Genomic DNA, 21,287 nt, shown 5'->3' with positions numbered 1-21,287 from the left:
CCTTGCCTTGACACACCTACAGGCCCTCATGAAAATCCCACCCTGAGTAAATAGTTCACGTTTTTATTCAGAGTAGAATTGCCATGCATCAAAAGGTCAGGGAAATCATTTGGGAGATAAGGTGTTTTTATCTTAAGCAATTAGTTCTTAGTGTTTGGTTGGCTTTTTTTCATTTTCTAATTGGATTGGAAGTTGTTCTTGTGCAGTGTGTGGTCACCGTAGGAATACTGCACCAAAAAAAAGCCTAAAACCTGTGTTCCCTTACCCCATCCTGCCCCTGCCACCCTGTTTGCTGGGAAGCAGAAAGCCATGAGCATTTCTCACATGCCATTCCAGCAGGATGAGCTTGGGACCACTATCTCCCCATCAGCCTCCGGGTGCTGATCATCTGATACTCATCAAAGTTTTGCCCCTCCATCCCTGGGCTGCTGGTGGTTTTCTCTGTCTGTGGTCCCCAGGTTGGAGGAGCAGGAAGGAATCAGGGAGAGGACGGAAGCCTGGGGTTTTCCCTTTGGATATTGTCACAGTGTAGGTTAGGCAGGACTAACCCAAACTTCTCGGGCATGGCTGGGTCTCATCCTTGTTCAGCCATCACCCTGTGCCGTGGGGAATTCTTCTCTGAGCAAATCAAACCTCTCTACAGTTTATTTCTAGTGAATTATAGGGAAATAACATTGTCCTTGCACCAGTGTAAGATTAACCAAGTGTTTCCCAGTGTCCCTGCAGGGTGCTGGGTGGTGGGAAGGACAGTGCAGTTACCTGGCCTTGCCCTGCACACAGGTCTGTCACCGCTGGTTGCAGCAGGACACCGAGCTGGCTCTCCACAGACTCACTCACCAGCAGCTCTGTGTCCCTCACCTCAAGGTCGTACTGCAAAGGTTGCCACAGCCAAAACGCTTCTCCTGTGTTGTTTGGAAGCCCCTGCTGGCTCAGTTGAAGAGGGGAAATGTTAGGACTTGTGTTAGAGTGGGGGTTTTCCAGTTCCCAGAGGAACAGCATCTTCCTTTGTGGCATGGCATTTCAGCTTTCCTGTGGTGTGATGGAATGGAGGGCAGGGACATCCCTCAGCAGTGGCTGGGAAGCTCCTGTCTCTGAGCCCTTGTGTGTGGTAGGGACTGAATTCTGGGCTACAGCCTGATGATGATGATGAGCTCAGCTCTCTTAATGGCTGTTTTATTGCTGCTGTTACAGATCTTAGAGGTGTCTGGTTGGACTCTGCAAGTTGATGGACACAGTCCTGCACTGAAATAAATTATATCTGCTTGAATTGACGTGGTGGGGTAGAAACCCTAGCCCTAACCCATGTTGTGCTCCTTTCACAACAGAAACCTGTAGTTCAGTATGATACACTACTAGATTTTTTCCCCCCAACTGCCTTATGAAAAAGCACTTTAAAAACACATCCAGAGGTGTGAATTACAGCTGATGTAATTAATTTGTGTTTGTGGGCCTGGCCCCCTGCAGTCTAGCTGGCAGTTAAGAAGAACAAAAATCTAATCTTGGAGAAGATTAGGAATTCTTTGACAAAGGTTGTGCCTTATCATTTGTACTGGTGTCCTGTAGCTAATCTGTAGTTTTAGTAGGCAGGTTGTTGCTAAACCAGCAGCATTTCTAGTCATCTACCTTGTTTTTTTGCAAAACACAAGTCTTAAAAATGGGCATGAAACAAGACTGAGTCAACTCTAGATGCTTGTCACTGCAGGAGTGCACATTGCAGGACAGTCAGAGCCAGAGCCTGCTGTCACTTCTGAAGTCTGTCCTTCCCAATCCCATCTCCAGGCTTGTCCCAGCCCTTCTCATCCCTCCCACCCTGGGCTGAGTGAGCAGCACAAATACTGGCTACTGGAGGAGAGCTGGAGAGGAGGCAGGGAGGGAGGCAGCTGGGCCAGCAGGCAGCTCTGAACGGGGAAGCCAAAGCCAGCCTTGCCTTGCCTTCCCTGCAGGCTGCCTTGGTGTGCTCAACCCCAGCCCAGCTACAGCAGGATTTGATCCCAGCTCACTTCCAGACAGCACACATGGCAAGCTTCCCTAGGCAGCAGTTTCCACTTTTCCTCTTTGGTGTCTATTGGTTTTGCATTTGGGGAGCTGAATCCATGATCAAATTGGAAGTGTGGTTAGCATCAGCCTCTGATGCAACAGAGTGGGTTTTTTTCCTTTTACATTGGCCTGAGCCTGAGCACATCTTCCCCTGGACACCTCGAGGGCTGCACAGCTCTGCTGTGACCCACACACTCAGGCAGTGATGCAGCACTCACTGGCTTCACTGCTGAAAGACCATCCCATGCAGTCCCAGCAGAGCTGCAAAGTGCTGGCTTGGGCTAAATCAGCCAAATATTCCCTTGATCACAAAGTGAGTTTTCAAAAGGAGGAGGTTGCCTGATGGTTTACATTTAGTCATTTAATGCATCAGGAATAGGTTACGTTCTCAATTAATTTGGTTTCAATCTAATGTGTTAATAATGTGAGTCTCTTTGAATGGAAATGTATTTCCAAGCTGCTTTAAGTATTTGCTAGCGCAGTAAGTTGAACACATATGTGAAAGAAAGGGCCATCTGATGAACTGCTATTGTTCTCTTAATTCAACCCACCCCACTTGGGCCACTCGGCATGAATGGCTTTGTGTTTGCTAATAAAATCATGCTATGTTCCCTGCAACACATGTTCTGCATGTCCCAGCTAGTCAGCAGCAGTAAAACTTTATTTTTACAGGTTTATAATGTTACCCTCTTGACTGTGGCTTCTTTTAGATATAGCAGTGCTTCCAGGTTTGGCCTTGGCACACAGGAGCACACAGGGGTGGCCATAAGCCCGTGTTTCTGGCTCATCTCCCCGTTTCCCTTGGTCCCTCGGGCACTCGCTCCCTGCATGGCACATCAGTGAGTGTGTGTACCCTCCTCACCTAAAGGGTGCTGTGCCAGCAGCCACTGGAAGAGAAATAGAAATGTTCTCCTTGGAATCCTTCTCTCCTTCTCTCCCCAGAATGTTTGGATGAGGCCAGGTTGCTTCTTGGACTGTCTCAGTCCTTTTACCTGCTGGGCTTAGGAGACACAAAGACGATGTGGGAAGTGCTCTGCTGTTGCTGGATCCCAGTAGAGCTGCAGCCATCCCGAGGGGTTTCTTTGGGCAGTCCCTAAGACAGAGGGATGAAAAGCAACCTCTCCCTTAGCACAGCATCTCAGAGGGGGCTGCTCTCAGCAGTTGGCTGGCAGTGGTCCTCCACAAGCTATGTCCAAGCTGCAGGGAATCAGTATGCAGAACAGTTATTCCCTTTCCTTGGCACATTGTTTTTTAAGGACTCTAGGGTAGAGGGGATTAGACCAAGTTCTTAGGGGAGGAGAATAGCCAGCGGGGGATGGCTGGTCATTTTTGTTCCTTTTGTAGCACAAACAATCTCTCCCTTACTACTCATAGGGCTCGTGAGCCTTTGTGATGTTTATTTGGCTGAAAGATTTGGAGACCTCTGGTCTAGATAGCTCTCCAACTGAGAAGGGGAATTTAGGCACTTGTGATAGTGTGGCCAAAGAAATTACAATAAATATTTGGGAGATTTTTGTGTTTGGCATTCATCAAGAATGGTTTAACAGAATGTTAGTGGAAAGGATGGAAGTCCAGCTGAAATGACAAAGTTGTGCCTGGGCTGGCATTGGCACATCTTCCACACTTCAGGGATTAGAAGGAATTGTGTAATAGCAACATAATGATCTGCAGAATTGGCTCATTTAAACTTCAACTGCTTTTGTTTAGGAGATGGACTTAAAATCTGAAACTGGGTCAAAATCTTTTCTTGCTCTAGAACTAAAAGTTCCACATGTTTCAGATTTCTGTTTGAGGAGCCCTGTCTCTAACTGCTGTTCAGCCAGCCCTCCTAGGCTGAATTTCAGCCAGACAGGTGACCTTGGCCTGCTAGTTCTTGTCATTTGGGAAAGTTTGGTTGATCAGGATTGGATTTTCTAGGGTCTCATGATCTCCAGCACATCCTCTCCTGCTGATGGAATCATGGTCCTTGGTTCCTCTTTAGGACTGATAGAAATGTCTTCTCTCTAAGGTGTGGAGCTGAGCAGACACAATTCTGGGGGTATATTCAGTCTCCTGGATTCTTACCACATTTTCACTGAAGATCAGAGTTTTGTCACTTTTTGAACTTGCCCTAAACTACCAGCAGGACAGAAGTCTTCCTCATCAATTGCATTCTCCCCAAAAATGCAGCCCAAGTAGTTGAGAGCTCTTGTGCCCCTCTTTCTCCTCTGTTTGCAGCAGAAAACAAAATCCCCAAAACATTTTTTTGAGTGCAACTGCATTTCCAGCAGTAGAAGAGAATTATTCTTGCACACTCCAGGGTCAGCTTCTTGCAGACATGCATGGCCTTCTCATCTCCTGGGCTTGGCCCCAGTCAAGGAATTGTGCAGATATTTCTTTGCTCCAAAGTTCCCTAACTTTTCCCAGATAATACAGCCTACGGAGAGAAGGAGGGTTTGCAAGGTTAGTGTCAGGAAATAGCTGCTTGGGGAAGTCCTCTTCCTTCCTTCTGGATAAAGCAGGGTGATAATTTACTCTGACTGCTCACCTGGACTGAGGTAGGCAATCCCAGCAGGCAGTCACCCTACTGCTTGCAGGAAAGTGATTGTGCACATGGGGAATCCATGTCACCAAGTCACCAACAGTGGAATTCATAAATTCCTTTATTATTTGCTAAAAGCTGCAAATGCATCTGCAGAATACACAGACATCTGTTATCATCTTGAGTGAGGAGATAATGCCATTGAGTGTTAATGGCACACACACACACAACAGAGGAGCTTCTTTTGTCTTATTCGCAGTGTGAGTTTTACATCACACTGTAGATGTACACACAGCCCAGGAAGGTCACTCCTACAATAAAAAACACTGGCAAATGCTGTCTTCTCTTCCCTGGATGTGACAAGGTACCAGCAGCAAAGGTTGGCAGCAGTGTCACTTTGCTGTCACATCATGTCACACCCGAGTCCCACCGCTGCAGCTGCAAATGTGCAGGCTCACACAGACATTGGTGCATGTTTTGATTAATTTATCTACAGTTTTCATACATGGGTTCAGGGACGGGTGCTTTCATCAACTTTGTGATAAAAATGTGTGCCAAGGATATTATGAGTCATATTCCAGACTCACTCGTAGTTTTGGAGAGGGGATTAATGGGGATGTTATAATATTGCTCATTTATGCTATAGGCAGAGCTGGCAGCAGTGGCTGTAGTCATGGTTGCCCAACATTCCCCATTATATAAAACTTTGTTGTAGTTGCTCGTATCTTTATCAGACTGTGTTGTTTGGTGTTCTTCCACACTGAGATTCTGCCTCAGGCTGAATTATTTTGGCAAATTTCAGTAAAAACAGAGGGGGAGGAAATTACGTTGTTTTGTTCATGTCAGAGTCTTACAATTTACTTTACATTGATAACCTTCCAGTTTTCCCACTTTGAAGCAGGGGTTTGGCAAGTGGGTTGCTGGAGGTGGGAGGGATACTGGCAGCTTGAACATGTGTTTTGCCATCCATGTGAGAATCTGTTCAATATGACTGAGTTCTAAGCTTGTGAAATGGCACATGCTCTACAGAACATGGTTTAAAGTTTTGGCAGTCAGAGTACCTGAAAAGTGTGACGGAGCTCATGGCTAAGACTTCAGAGACAGGAAACTGCAATTCCTGCTGCTGCTGATCGTGGAGCCTTCAGCACTCATTGTTAGGGGAGCCAGCTTTCTTCTCACAGCCTCCAGAAAAGGAACTCACCAAAAAAAAGGCTTTTTGTGCAGTGACAGGGAGGAGGTGAAGAGGTGGAGTTCCTCCAACGGTGAGCAGGTGATGTTGAGAACTATCAAGAGACAAAGTGTACAGGGTATTGGAACTGGAAAGGGATTTTCCAATGCCTCCCAGAGCTTTTGGATGCTGCAGTTGAAGCTGCCTGTACTTCAGCCTTTTTGCCTTTTCCATGCATGGGGTGGGTTGAGCCAGAGGAGCCAGCAGAGCAGGTGGGAAGGAAAGTGCACAGGGCATCTGCATTGCCTCTTGTGTCATTGAAAGGCCCTGTACTAGAAGAGACAGAAGATGCAAACATGAAAACAGAGATCCTTCTGTGCTGGCTTTTGCCAGAGCAGTGCTGGAAGACAGCTCTTCTCCCTGGGAGAGAGTCATTGTGTGAGCCTCAGCTTTCTGCCTGCTACTTGAGACCCAGATCAGACTTGCTGATGTGCTGAGCGTGCATCGAGGCAGAAGTCTTTCAAAACACTGAGTGTTAGGTCCAGAGCATTTCAAATTGAACGCCCACATCTTGAGAAAGTTGTGACAATTTCAGCATTGCAGTTGTTTTTTAGTTCATGAGAATAATGGCTTTTCCTTCCTCCAGAATAGCAGCACAAATAAATACAAGATATACTTGTGGAAATTGTCAAGAGGAATCTCCAGCAAAGTGAGTAGTGCTGCACTCAACATGAGATTTGGGTGATGTAGAAGTACAAAAAGGGGGAAAAATAAGGATATTAATCCATTTATCCTGTGTCCTGAGCAGATGAAGTTCTGCTGAGAGATGATAATGATACATGAGCAAAAGAGATACGTTTTGAGCATAAGATACATTTTTTCCTACTTATAGATGGCTTTTCCCTGCTGTCTTAAGGAGAAAACATCTAGAGCAGTGATGCATTCCTGTAGTACCTACCTGGTCAGTGAAATTCTCTCTGTATGGTGTGGCCCATATGTGCTCAGTAACAGATGGTGGGTTTGTGTCACACAGATGGGCTCCAGTGTTTCACAGCTCTTGTGCTCCAGGCCATACACAGAAAACAACTTTTCCCTTCATCTGTGGAATTTCATTTCTGGTTATGGCACATGGGATGATTGCAATGTGGCAGTGGGTCAGACAAGCTGCAGTGCTCTGCTCCTGCTACAGAAGAAGAAAATGGTGTCAGAAACACATTATGTCAACTGGGGGTGATTGTGGGCCCACTGCCATCCAAAATGCAGAATTAAACTATGTCTCACCTCTGGGGCTAAGAATGTGGCTTTTGCAATGGTCCTGTGCTGTATTCAATATCTGGGGGGCTGTCAGCTGGAGCTGGAGCATTTGAAGTGATTGTAAGATCTTCTTTCCATGTAGGTTTTCTGCTGAGATCAGTTATTCAGAGCACTTAAGAGTCTCTCCACACTTTCCCATTTTCACTAATTATCAGTGTCTCTGGGGCCTCCCTCCCCTGTTGAATTTGGTTGGGTGTCAGCAAGTACCTTGTACTCAGAATTTCTGGAGAGATTAAAAAGGCATCAGTGGAACACACAGTTTTCTCATCTAGCCTTGTGTCTTTAAGAGACTGAGGTAGAAACCAAATACAGTCATCCTTTATCTGAACAGTGGTTAATTTGTTTAGAACAAAAAGCACATTGCTTGCATTGTCATTTATTCTTCCTCTGTGGAGCTGTCAACTGGCTTTAATTGTATAAAGATAAATAGGAATGGAACAAGGCTTCAAACAGCTCTTTTATAGCACTTGGAGTGGACATGGTACTTCATATATATACCACAATAATGCATACCAGATGAAAAGATACTGTGGAATTTGTGTAATAAAGGTAAAAGCCCATATATCTGCCTGTTCCAATGGATAAGAACCAAAACAGAAAAAAATCTTGAAGACAAAAATAACAACAAACCCCAGCACAGTTCTTGAAGTCAAGTTTAACTTGCTGTGAAGTGCCCCCAGGAAAAACAAGCACAGGATTTGCCCGAGCAGTGGCCAAACCTCATAAGGGGCTGGACCACATGTATCAACCTTCCACACAGTTAAAGGTGTCTTTCCTCCCCCCAGGTCTGGAGTTCAGCTGGACCCTCTGGTATTGCTTTGTCCCAGGAATGACCCTGTGAGCTCCTGTGTAATTTGCCTATGAGCAACTATTTTATTTTTAATTTTTTTCCCCCTCCCTGCCTCCTTCAGCTGATTTTCTCTACATTTTAATACATGTTTCAATGAGGTGAACTGGTTCTTGCACCTTGGATTATTTAGAATGCCTCTGGAGATGTGTCACCCTCAGCAGCAGAGCATGCCCAGCACCCAACCTTGGAGTTACAGTCAAGGAATTCCCAGTAAACAGGGATCACTGACACACCTGCCCTGGCTGCCTTTGGATGCTGGTCTGCATCTTCTCAATGCTCTGAAATTCTTTGCTCTTGGTTTTCCAGTCAGACACCAAATTTAGATCCATTTGTAAAAGAACAGCCATGAGAAATGGGAAACTGAATCCACTGACTTCCTTCTTCTGTTTTATGTATGACTTTGTGTGACCTCGATGCAGCGATTGATGGTTTGGCTTCCAGGTCTGGCTGGAGAAGCAAGGTTTGGTGACTGTCCCAAAACTAGGACTATGAAAGAATACTTCATGCTCACCATCTAAGGAAAAGTTCCTTTAATCTTTGTTTAAAAGGAGGGCTGTTTGTAGCAGCTTCACAAGGCTGTCTTCCCTCTGTATGCCTATTTTCCAGGGACAACAACAAGTTGTTTCCTGCTAGTCTGCTAAAGTCTTAAAAAAGAAATAAAGTATCTCTAGAAAAGGAAAAAACCTTTTTAACAGTATCTGTCTCCCTTAGATGCAGTTTCTATGTTTTACATTCCTTCTGGTGGTTGTTATTACAGTTCTTCTGAGGATTTGTCATTGCTGTCAACCTCTAATAGACCTTGTCAGAAGGACAGCATGACTCAGTCCACCCTCCTCTTGCCCCAGCCCCTGCATTATATTGGCCAGGTCAGCTTCAGCTGTGAAGGGAAAGTCAGATTACGAGCTCCCAGTAGAGACCAGGAGACTGAGTTAGGATTTATACTTTTGTTGTGATGCTGACATCTCTTTGGAGCTGAGCAATAAATAATAGAGCAAGTTTAAAAGCTTTTTGCAGCTTGCCAGTATGTTGTTGTTGATATAGCCTGCCGTTTGTTAACATGATCCAACAAGTATCCTTTAATGACCCCATTTGGGGAGCCTGTGAGACTCCAGAGCACTGCTAGAGAAGCTCTGTTTCGTGGTGCTGTACTTCTGAGACCTGCTTATCTGTCATGGTTGCAGTCAGCTGATGCTTATGAGCTTCTGCTCATTATAAAGTACTGTTTGGAGGCAGAAGTCTTCTGCAGGGGTACTTCTTTTCTGTCCCAATCTAATGGTCTCTTGACTTTAAACTTGAATGTGTTCCCTAGAGGGAAGTGAAGTTAAATAAGACTTTGCAGGAATTTTTAATGCGAAGGTATGAAACGTCTTTGTGAAGGTCTTTTGCTCGACTGAGTTGTTTTTTCATGTGCTGCCAATATCTGATCCCACTTCTTGACCTTTAATATACACTGAGAGAGAAGATTAGGATGTTTCTAATCAGCTGAATCTCCCCTCTGGGAGCACTATTAAATCTTGACTCTCAGCTTTATCTCCTCCAGGTCTTGCCAGCCCTCCATGGTTTTGGTTTTGTTACCAGCTGAGGTCAGAGTTCATTCACCTCAAAGGTTCTTGTTCAATGGGGGAAGTTTCTTGGATCATTTCTGTAGGAGTTAAAACTCCAGCGAGCAACTCTGCTTGGAGGCAGACCTCTTCTCTTCATGTGCCTTGTAAGCCAGACCTTAATCAGTGAAATAAAGTCTTTTATTTTGTGCAGGATTACTGCTAATTCTGCCCACCTCATCATTAGGAGGGCTTTGTCAAAGGTCTCTGTGAGCAAAGCTGAGTGGTTTTGAGGTGCTAAGTTAGGTGCCTCATAGGCATTCAAAATATTACCTCAGCTGGTTTCTTCTGCCATCCAAATTTGTAATTTCATTAAAATTCCAAGTTTGTTGGCAGTGAATTGGTAACAAGTATTGAGTTTCATACCATTGTTTTGAGGGGAATTCAAGTGAGGCTAGCAAGTCTGTGGTCGTGCAGCTCAGCTTATGTTACATGGCCCAGTGGTACAGGCAAGCAGTTTAATGTCAAAGCTGCAAGTAGTCTTTATAAAACAAAGCCCCCATGAGCTGCATATCTTCCCCTTTCATTTCTGCCATCTGCAATACCACTGTCGTGATTGAAGTATTGGGAAATTTATCCCTGAAAGCAATACAACAATGGATTGCAGTGCTGGGGTTGATGCCCTCCTGAAAAGCTTTGGTGGTCCCAGGAAGGACTGAGCACCCGTGGTCTTATTCAGCCCTTGGATTCCAGTGTTCCTCCTGTTCCCCAGTGTGCTCCATGTACCTGTAGATGTCCCTGCCCTGTCCTAGGTTTTTGAGCACTCCAGAGGCCCTGGAGGTATGTCAGAAGGCAGGGAATGATCTGGAGTCATTCAAAGCTGGATGCTTTGTTTCCATCCAAAGACTTATTCTACAGACCTTGGTCTTAAGTTACTGAACTTGCAGAGAAATGTGCTCATAATTTCTTTCATGTAAGCCCTTTCTTGTTGAGCAGAACTTTTGGCAAAGAAGAGTCGAGTCACTGGAGAATCCCCAGTTCTGCCTGGTTACACCAGGCTTCCTCAGATCTTTCCTTGGAACAAGCAGGCAGGAGGAAATACTTTCCATTTCAGAGAAGCGTGGACAAACAACGTTGCTTCAGACAGAGAAGAAAAGTGGCAGACGGAGTTAGCTGAATCCTGCTGGCCAAAAGCATGCTCTTGCCTTTATTCAGTCATTCCTGGAACACAGTGTTCTTATTGTATTCCTCCTCACCCCGCTCAGTGCCTCTCCTCGGGCTCAGAGATGCCCCAACCACGGTACTGGCAGGTTTGGGGGAGTTAAAAAAAGCATCAAACACATCTCAGCAATGGAACCTCTCCCTCCTTGCCTGACGTGTTCTGAAAACCTGGATCCCGTTAGAAATGTTCCTGCTGTCTGGAAAACAAAGTACTCGCTCGCCTGCTTTAGTCATTAAGTAAATTTGTGGTTTGGTTGAGACAAAAAATAATGAAGAAAAGCTGTTGAAATCCTGGGATTAATTTGATAGTTTGCAGGCAGTGGCGTTTTTAAGTGGAGCTGCTGCCTTCTTTATGTTATGAGCAGTCCCAGGTACAAACCTGGGCTTCCCTCTTTCCCTGTGCCTGAGAGCCAGGCATTTGGAAGTAATTTGTTCCACGAAGGCCCTGTCGGTGCGGGCGAGGGGGCTGCTCTGGGCTGGGAGCCACGGTGCGTGGGTGTCAGCACAGCCCGGGCTGGAATGCCGGGAGACTCTGGGCTGTTCCATCTGCGGAGGGAGCAGCACCCCTGGCTGCAGGCAGGGACGGCTGCTCGCTGCCCTGGCATGATGAGGAAGGCTCTGAACCGTCAGGAGGTTCACTGCTGTTTTACTCCATCTGTGACATGGTGGCCCCTTCTGGGAAGAGCTGTTTCCTCTGGACCTCCTTGACATCGTCCTGCCTGCCTTCCCAGGGAAGCAAAACTGTGGGGTGAAAAGCAGAGAGGCACAAAAATCCCCACAGCACTTTGCAAAGTGTTTCCCCTCTCCACCAGCCCAAATTTACCTGGGACAGTCACCAAGGAAAGCAGAGAGCAGGGAGCTGGCACTGAAGAGCTGTCTGAAATGCCTGCTCTGTGTGTTCACCCACTTAACCACACATATATATATATATGTATATATATATATGAAATCATTTGTATTAAACATAGATGTCATTTCAGTCTGAGAAGCCAGTTAGCAGAGTGGAGAGCTCTTGCCAATCAGCCTCTTGCTGAATTTTCCCCAGCTCTCAGTTTAAGCAGGGGAGAGGAGACTGTATTATCAGCCCTCTCTACCTGTGTCCATGCTAGTGATCCTGGTGCCCCAAGGAGAGCACATTTGGAGGGTCAAAAAATCAGGGATGAAGACTCAGGTCACACTCGTTTTGTGCTTGGTTGTTCTGCACAATCCTGCACAAGCTTGATTCTGTCCCAATAAAATATTAAAAACAGTTGTCCTCCTGTGATGTATTGTCTGGCAGAGGTCAGGACGTGGAGGTGAGTGTGGCTCATGGGTGGCAGCAGTGTACCCTGGATATCCAAAATGCACACACACTGCTGGGTTTGCCCTTCTTTTGTAGCTTCTGAAGTCACTACAGCAGCTTTTGGATGGCTGATGCAGCCTGGCTGCTCTAAAGCATTGTTCAGTTGCAATTAATGCAGCCAAATATCCTGTATATTTTATAGAAAATGTCCCTAATATTGTCAGCTTTTCATGATGGATAAGGATTCATATGAATCATGTCATCATTTAAAAAACCAAACAAAACTACTATGCTATGGTATAAACTCATGCTAATATATTGAAATTAATCTAGGCAGATACCTCTTACTGTTAGATATGGAACAGAATGTTCTGCAATATTTGCTTTATTTTAGGAAGATGATCCAATTGTCCAGTTAATTGTTTTGCAGACATTGTGTTGTTTTGTTGGTTTTTTTTCCATTTTAATGAGTATCTTGTGCTTTGGACTATTAAATAAATGAGGTTTGTGGTCTTGTTCTAGGGAAGAGATGCATAGTTTTTGGGAAGGACTTGCTATTATTATTTGTCAGACTCAGATTTTTGCAGTTTTGATTTTAAATCTGTAACTAGAGGACAAAATACAGTATTACACTGGGGTGATGAGTGAGCACAGCCTCACCTCCATTGGGAAGGAGGAGCTGGGAGGGCTGGTTTGGAGATAGACAGTCAGATGAAATCTTGAGGGACTTGTTCTGCAGTTTCCTTGGAACACAGTGGTTTCATCCTGTTGTCTGAAAGCCTTTCCTAAGAAGGTTAGGGTGGTGATAGGGCAGCATAGCCACAATATTTAGCCTATCTAGTCCTTATTTGCCTCCTAAGGCAAACATTTTATTTCCTGTATTTCAACTTCCTTCCTAGATTCTCCCCCACCTTGCTGTATCCTATGATCTGAATTACTGGTTATAATTAATGCATCCTCTGTACATTAGTCCAGCATGAGATGTAACATGTCCTTGGTAAATGCAAAGGAGTTAGAAACTGGAAACTCAGTCTGGTAAATCTTGGATTTAGCTTTTGTAACTGTGCTTTAATACTTCACAATAAATGCTGAAGCTCCCCATAAAGTAATCTCCATGTAGTCCTAAAATGGAATTGAATGCCTTAGAAGAAAAGAGAAGAGCCCTTATCTGTACTTTTAGTTACATTTTTATTTATTTCCCTTCTTCCTCTGGCGTGGGAGGATGAATACCCAGGGAAGAAGATACAGATTTGCAAAGGCAAGGAGTGCTAAAGAGCGTCATTTTTTTCATCAGCTTTTAAAAGCCAGACTGTAATCATAAATTCCCTGATAGCTGGAGCATGCAGAAGTCATCTTTAAGCCTACAAGTGACAGGCTGCTGTTGCTTTTCAAACTTCAGATTTCTTTTTTTTTGTAAGACACAACTTTGATCTGGCTCCTTTGTAATGCTCTGCAGAGCTCTGGGGCCGCTGTGCTCGCCGGCTGCAGAGCTGGAAGTGAACTTTCTTGGCAAGAGCCATCTGGAGACCTCAAAGAACAGATTAACTTGTCCAGAATTGATGTGATCTTTGAAGAAGCTGCCCTTGCCTGGAACACATGTGATTAGCCTGACATTGGCAGTGATAAAGTTGAGATGCACAGCAGCATCTGAGTACCCAGAGTAATTGGGAAGAGTGTTAAGTGGAGCAATCCCAACAATCTGCAGTCAGATTATCAGGTAAATCCCCAATTTTAACCTCTTGAGCCGACTTTGCATTTTTAGCACAGATCAAATCCAGTCAGGAGTGAAGGTTTTCAGCTTTGCATCTTCATAGACTTTTTGTTCTTAACTCCAAAACGTTCCCATGATGATGGTTTGGGAAAAGCTGTATGATGCAACTTCTGTGATAGTCATTGGTACCACGGATCAGAAACACTTTTCTGTTCAGGTGGTGGATTAATGTAATCTTGTAAGTCGGACTCCACGGTGGATGCTGTTGTAATCCCTTGTTTAAAGGTGACCCTGCTGCTGGGACACTCTTGTCAGCACGTGCTCTTTAGGCACGCTGAAGGGATTTGCTTCGGCTCATACATCATAAACCAACATGTGCAGCTTTTAATTTGATTGACTGCTTGTGATAATGAAATGTGGAACTGCATGAAGGGTGTAACACTCACCTGCTTGTTGGTAGATGTAAGTTTTGGAAGTAAGTGGCCAGCTAGAGATTCAGCAGCCTGTGATTCTAGGACATTTTGTTTCTTGGGTGGAAGTAAGTAATTTTTAATTATTTTTTTCTACCCCCCACACTTGGATTTGCTAATACTGTCTCAAACAGCTGCTTCCTTGGTAGTGCAGGGGTTTGGAGGAGCTTCCCATGCCACCAGGGATTTTGGAGTTTCCGAGTCAAGGAGGTGGGGCACCCTTGCAAGAGGAGGTCTGCTTGGACTCTCTCACAGCTTCAATTATTTTGAGGAAAAATTTTCTTCCAGAAAATGTCAGTGTGTCATAAAAATTTAGTGCTGGAGCTGCAGAACGGGGTAGCAATGAAAACTGATGGATTGATCAGCTTCCCTGTTAAACTGGGAGCTGTTCCAGCCGTCCTGGAGCTGCTAGCAGGCTTGGGAAGACCATGTCTCTCAGACCTGCCAGTAGGATGTTGCACAACTTACTCCCTCCAGTGGAAATTTAAATTCTACAGAAATTAGTTGCCTAGAGGCCTTTCATCTTCAAGGAAGTTTTCTTGTTGCCTTAGTGGTTTTTTTTCCCATGCTTGATGAAGAACATCAGCGAAGGAGGTGCGTAACTGGTGAGAACCAAAGGGAGTGCCACTCGGATTTGGCTTTGGAGGCGGGATCAGTGAGCTCTTCCTCCCACTGTGGGTGCTTGAAGATGATGCAATTCTTCCCCAGAGCACACCAACCCTGGGATTTTTGCATAGAGCAGAGTAACATGTTTGGCAAAGGTTGGGGACTTTGCATCTTTGAATTAAAATTGAAATAGCCATCAGGGGAAGTTGTGTGAGAGAGACTGAGGTTCCCAGGCTGGAAGGAAAAGGATGCCCTTAGGGACTCAGGATGCAGTGGGAACTCCACATACAGCAGGAGTACTGAAGAGGACCTCACCTCTCTGCTCCAAGATCTGATGGTACTGATGTCCCAAGTGCTGGGTGCTTGGTCAGAGGAGTGAGACTTCTGGGGACGGATGGGATGCATCCAAGACAACATGCAAAATAAACCCAGAACAGGTAGAAGGAAGCCTCAAGGCAATTCTTTCTGTTTTTCTACAGCAGTTTAAGCCCTTGTCAGCATTACCAGAATGTGCAGTGATCAGCAGAGGGTTTTATGCAAAGAAAAGGCAGCTGGTCAGGCTGACTTACTCAGGTCGCTGTGATCTCTGTTATAATTGTTCCCTATGTGATTATTTTGAGGGTTGAGCAACTGAGAGCTGCAGAAGAGACATGCAGCTTTATTTCTGCAATGTATGAAATGTTCTGTGTTCGTTTCAAAAATGCTCATTGCTCTTTCTGTCTTAAAAAATGAAATAAAATTCTGGAAGGCTGCAGGAATTTTTGTGAAGTCTAACTTTAAATGGTCACCTTTCCTTTTATCACCCTTATCAGTGCATAGAGCTCGGTATGTGAGGTTTTTAGCTGACATTTCAAATCGCTCTGAGGGTGCCTGAATCTCTTTTAAAGCAGCCTCCCCTCTCAGATCAGAAGTGACCAGGTTTTTTTGTTAGACTCCATGTTCCTTTAATGTTTTCCTCCTAATAGATGTTGAAAGTGTTCTTCAGAGGCACAGCACAAAACATTCAAATAGTGATACGAGCCAGCTGAAGAGAGTTGTCAGGGAGGGAGAACATTAGGAGAAGGATTGAATACAGATGGATTCCTCAAAAGTAATGTAACCTGTTATGATTGCTTTGAAATCCTATACCCTTTCCATCTCCTTACGCTTACCAAAAGTTTACATTTGCATTGATGTATTAGAGGCAGAGCTAAAATTGAAGTAATCCCTGTTGTATACATGCTTAAGTGTGTAATTTTAGTTAAATACAACAGTTGTGACCAAATCTGCATCCTCAGTGAGAAGACCACAGCTGGGGAGTGTTGTGGGAGAGCCCAACCATCCCAACTCTTCCAGAGGTGCCAGGGACGTTCCAGGACCCATCTGCTGACTCTTGGTTCCTTCAGCCATCACAGTATCACACCCAATGACCTCTTCAGGTGCTCTCTGCTGCTCTGTCTTTATATCAGCAGATACAAAGGAGAAATGGATTGCCCTGTGCATTTTATTCTGTATATCTGAGTGCTTTCTTAGTATACTGCTAGAATAATCCATGCCTCTTCCAGAGAGTCCTGGCAAAAGGTCCACTAGAAGTTGGTGCTATATTTTAATTGGGTTGTCCAAAAAATCATCCTTCTCTTTGCCCTCAGGGAAGGCCTGAGCTATCCATCATTCCTGCCTCAATTTAAGAGGTTGTCTCAGGCTCCATCACACCGCTGTCATGTTGGATTTGACAGGAGGTTTGCATTGCACAGCGCTCCTTTAATGTTCAGAACTGACCGTTCTGCACAGGGAGAACAGCTGAAGGGGGCTGGTAAGGTTTTCACTTATTATCCCTTGCTTTTTAGGGATGAACTTGTTCAAATTATTTCCAGTACTTGCCCAAGAAAGCTGTTCTGAAATCTGATGGAATATAGAAAGGAGTTTGCTCTAGTGCACATCTGCAGCAACTGGCAGAAAGTTTACATGCTAGAAGGTGTCTGTGACCATCCCAAGGCATCCCTGTGCTCAGCCCCAACTGACTCTGTATTGTACCTGAGCATGGAGAAACCTCACAAGGCTCCCATGAAAAGCCTCAGCTGGTTCAGTTTTAAATGCCCTTTGCACCATTCTGCAGCTGTGCTAAGTTTAATCATCCAAGGAGAAATAACTCGGAGTTTTGGTTGGTTGGTGGCACACAGAATAGTTTTCTTTTTCGGAGAGTAATCTGTTTTTAACCAACCCCATAATGGACCTGAAACAATATGATTTTTCCTAGTGACCAGTGAATATGCAGAACCCCTTGAATTACAAGGAAAATAGGTTGTGTGCTGACCACCCAACAGGCAGGTGAATAGGAGCTGGGTGAACAATGCATTAGCTGAAGGCTGTAACCCTGTCCAGTTCTGATTTTAAAATACTTTGGTAATGCTTCCATCCTGGTGCACCATGTGCCATACTTTAGATAACAGCATCCAAAAACCTCTGCCTTAAATGGGCTCTCTGCCAGTCCCAGTTTGTGCATTGCCTGTCCTGTGTTTATAATCCATACAGACATACACAAACTGCCAGCTTTACCCTTTGCTGGTGCCTTCCTCACCTCTGCTCCCTCCATCTGTGTGTTTCTCATGGCTTTCCTTGTCTTGTCTAAATGTAAACTCATTGGGGCAGGGGCTGCTTTCTGTTGTCTGTAGGACTTTAACCACTGCAGTAGAACCAGAATCATTTTTCTTGGCAGAACAGGGATGTGTCCTCCATGGAGATGTTTGCACAGGACCCATTGCAAATCACATCCACCAGGTGCCAGTTACTGAGTTACTAAATAAATAATGATGCTGATGAGCTTTGTGAGCTGAACTGAAACAGGACTGTGATTTTCAGAGCCTGGAAAACCCAAGCTTTCATCAGCATCAAGGTATCTTAAAAATGCTGCTCTTCATGCAGAGGGGCAGGCAGGGAAAGCTGGGAATTAAGTGCTCTTTGGTTTATGTGAACATTTCAGCTTGTTCCTTCTTAGGGCACATTACAAAATGACTTGTAGGAGAACAAGATGCCTGCATGGCCTATCTGTCCTGCAGGGTGGCAGAGCTGGAGGCACATTGGCAGCAGTGGCTTTTCTATGCTGGTGGCAGAGTCAGCATGATGGAATTCTTGCCTGCTTGGTTCACAGGGTGCTTCACCACCAGGTCTCTGCCTGAGCAAGGAACTCATTTCCCAGGCTAGCTCATGCAGGCAGCCTCCCATCCTGATCCTTTGCTGAGGAGAATGAGGCTGGCCTGCATGCGTACTTGAATAACAAGGCATGGGTTGTGTACAAACCAGTCTTCATGGATCCTGAGCAGACTGTCCACTGGAAAAGCTGGTGTGATTATGGGGTCCTTCCTGGTGGAATTTGCAGGTGTCCAATGTACCTCAGCGCAACAGTGGAGGTCGGCTTTAGGTACTGTGCTATGAGCAACAGCTGTTTGTTCACCTCCTTTCCTCTACAAATGTGTTGGAGAGATGTTAAAGTAAGCATAGAATGGGTGAGCTCTGCTACACATTCCTGTCTGTTGGAAGAGCAGAAGCCTATTTTGACTAAGAAAAGGTATTTGTCTAGGTATTGCTTTTAGATGCTCATAGAGTGACAGTGCTGAGCAGCTAGCCTACAGACTCCATAAACCCTGGTGGAAACAGGACTTCTTCCATACAGTCTCATTCCCTCCCTTATCTCTAACAGCATCATCTTCATTACTGCATTAATTCCCTTTTTCTTCCAGTTAGGAGTCAAATTGTTCATGATTCTATCAGTGCAGCATAGTGTGAACACAGCTCATTCTGTAGCCATCGTTGAGGCTGGGGCTTCAGGTGGAGTCCTTCTGCCTGGTGATGCAGAGCATGGTCAAAGTTGTGTCCTTCTAACTTGACTCTCATTTTTCCCTCACAGGCATGGGTCGTGGAGAGAGCCTGTTAACCCCTACTATGTCAACACGGGCTATGCTTTGGCACCAGCCACCAGTGCCAACGACAGCGAGCAGCAGAGCATGTCCAGCGATGCCGACACCATGTCACTGACAGACAGCAGCGTGTAAGTAACCCCAGCCTGGGGGACAGCCACATGTGTCCTCAGCAGTGCTGCTCTGGGCTTGTTCTGGGAGAGAGGCACAGCTGGGCTTGGGTGGAATGTCTGAATAGACCGTGGTCAAGATCATTCTCACTTTCCTTTCAGTTACTTCATCACTGTACAGGCTACTCAGCCTTGCCAGTCTTGTGAACATTTGCAGCATAAAATACTTCTAAGTGATCTAAAGTAAACAGTGTTCAGTTGGAGTTTCTGCAATGTTTCTTAAGCCAAGTGCAAAAGTTGGTAATGTAGGATGACTTTGTAGTAATTGATTTGAGATGCATCATCTTCTGAGTGTTAGACAAAGCCTTCTACTTACCTGGGTATTTCTCTTGAGATTCTATGCTGCCAAATTCTCAGAATCACAGAATGGATCAGGTTGGAAGAGACCACAGTGGGTTATTTGGTCCAACCTCCCTTCTCAAGCAGGGTCATCCTAGAGCAGATTTCACAGAATTGTGTCCAGATGGTTCTGAAGCATCTCCAGTGATGGAGACTCCACAGCCTCTCTGGACAATCTGTTCCAGTGTTCAGTCACTGCAGAGGAAAGAAATTCTTCCTTATGTTCAGGTGGAACTTCCTGGGCATCAGTTTCTGCCCATTGCCTCTTGTCCTGTTGCTGGGCACCACAGAGCACAGCCTGGTCCATCCTCTGAAACCTCCCTGCAGATGATGGCCATTGATGAGGTCCCTTCTCAGCCACCTCTTCTTGAGGCTAAACAGGCCCAGTTCCCTCAGCCTGTCCTCATTAGAGATACCCCAGTCCCTTTGTTGTCCTTCACTGGACTCACTCCAGGAGCCCTGTTTCTCTTGTCCTGAGGAGCTTAGACAGCACAGCAGATGGGCTAACAGCTCAGTCTGTGATGGCTCTGCTGTAGGATTGGTGACTGACCAGTTCTAGTCTGTTTGGTGACCACTGCACTTTAACACAACTTGTGCTGCTAAGCCCCAGCCAGATGGATTTTCCTTTTCTGTCTCTGATGACAGCACCCTGTATCTCACCCATGAGATGCCTTCCTTAAAGATGGTCTGTGAAGAAAGAAAAAAGGGTTATGAGATATTGTTGTGACTGCATCCCTGTGATAGAAAAAAAAAAGGATTTGGGGAAAAATATTCACTGTTTGGTCTGGTTTTTAGTAGTGCAAATGCAAAGTGTCTTTCTGTAGAGTGGAAACCCTTTGATTCTTCAAGCAAGTGATGACAGGTTTACAGAATTAGGAGATTTTATTAATGGCAGTGCTGTAAACACAGAGTCCTCCAAGAGGCTTGTTTAGTGTCACTGTGAGTGCCAGGAGCTGTCAGACCTTGTTGGAGAAACTTTGCAGCCTGTGCCATGGGTGCTGTTAACGGGTGCTGCCACAGCTCCCCACCTGCCCAGAGTTCATGCAGTGACACAGGGGAGTGTCCAGCATGGCCAGGGGGTTTCTCTGTCTGTGGTGGTCACCCTGCCTGAGCCAGGAGCTTGCTCATCTCTGGCTCCACGGAGGCTTGGGACCATGTAGAAGCAGCTGTGAGTTCATTCTGCACCCTGACACCAGCTCCTCATGCATTATCCACGTCATGTTGTGAGATGGAGGAGGCAGACCTTGGCCAAAGGGGCCTGGGAGGAGGAGGATGCCCCCAGGACAGAACTCTGTAGATGACCACTAATTAAAGGCTCCATTTGATACAAATCCAGCTGCTCTGCCACATCCTTCTGCAATTCTTCATATTCATCAATTTATATGGAGGAGTGCTCTGAAGCAAGCAGGAGTCATGTAACTTCTTGTTATCAGGAGAGACAGATGTAAGAACTCTTCAAAATTAATTAGCTTTTAGCACTTCCTCTCCCACTAGTCCAGCAGGCTCATGGGGCTGCACTGATGGTTATACCTGTGATAAGCTGTGATCATTTATGCCAGAGTTCTTCACACTCCTAATTTTTTATTTCACTAGCCACAGTTTTGTTTTTTTTTCACAGGCAGAATAATTTCTTACTGGCCATCCTATGCTTCTTTCTCCTTTAGGCATTTTATCCCTCCTATGCCCACCATAGGCTCCTTCTAGGACTTTAATTACCACCAATATGTGCACTGCCTTCTACTAATAACTAACCCAATCCTAGTGGTTCATTTTTAGTAAGTTTTAAACTTCATAAGGGGGAACCTTTCTTTCTATGCCTCTCAAACTGGATGCATGCAGAATCCAAAATTGGGATTCTGGATGTACAGCCTTGACCTTTGGCTTACACAGACTCTGTCTGTTTTCAGCACTTGCTCTTCATTACATGCTTTAAAACTCCAGCACCAGATTTTACTCAGATTTTACATGGCACTGCTGAACCTATCTGCCTCCCGAGTTTCAAAGGAATTTTTGCAGAATTGCTCAAGGCAGCAAAAATGAAGAACAACCAGATGAAGTTAAAGAAGGGACTCCTGCTGCTTGACAAGACTTACATGTCTCAGTGCTTTGAATTTAGGCCTCCTCTGAGGAAAATGGCAATAAAAGCTTCGTTTGCTGATGAGCT

The 21,287-nt window shown here is 45.2% G+C and overlaps 1 protein-coding gene across 4 annotated transcripts in view; it reads left to right on the top strand.

Moving 5' to 3' along the window:
- The window catches only part of AXIN1 (axin 1), a 70,105-nt gene that overhangs the window by 19,742 nt on the left and 29,076 nt on the right, over positions 1-21,287 (top strand). For all 4 annotated transcript variants that reach the window (XM_033517808.1, XM_019008261.2, XM_033517807.1 and 1 more), the window contains one exon: positions 18,605-18,745. In XM_033517808.1, the coding sequence (XP_033373699.1) occupies positions 18,605-18,745 (141 nt within the window). The remainder of the gene's footprint in view (positions 1-18,604; positions 18,746-21,287) is intronic.

The sequence above is a fragment of the Parus major genome, chromosome 14, assembly GCF_001522545.3.
Source record: "Parus major isolate Abel chromosome 14, Parus_major1.1, whole genome shotgun sequence".
NCBI classification, from domain to species: domain Eukaryota; kingdom Metazoa; phylum Chordata; class Aves; order Passeriformes; family Paridae; genus Parus; species Parus major.
The sequence above is the reverse complement of the archived record's forward strand: the minus strand, read 5'-3'. Positions and strand labels throughout refer to the sequence as shown.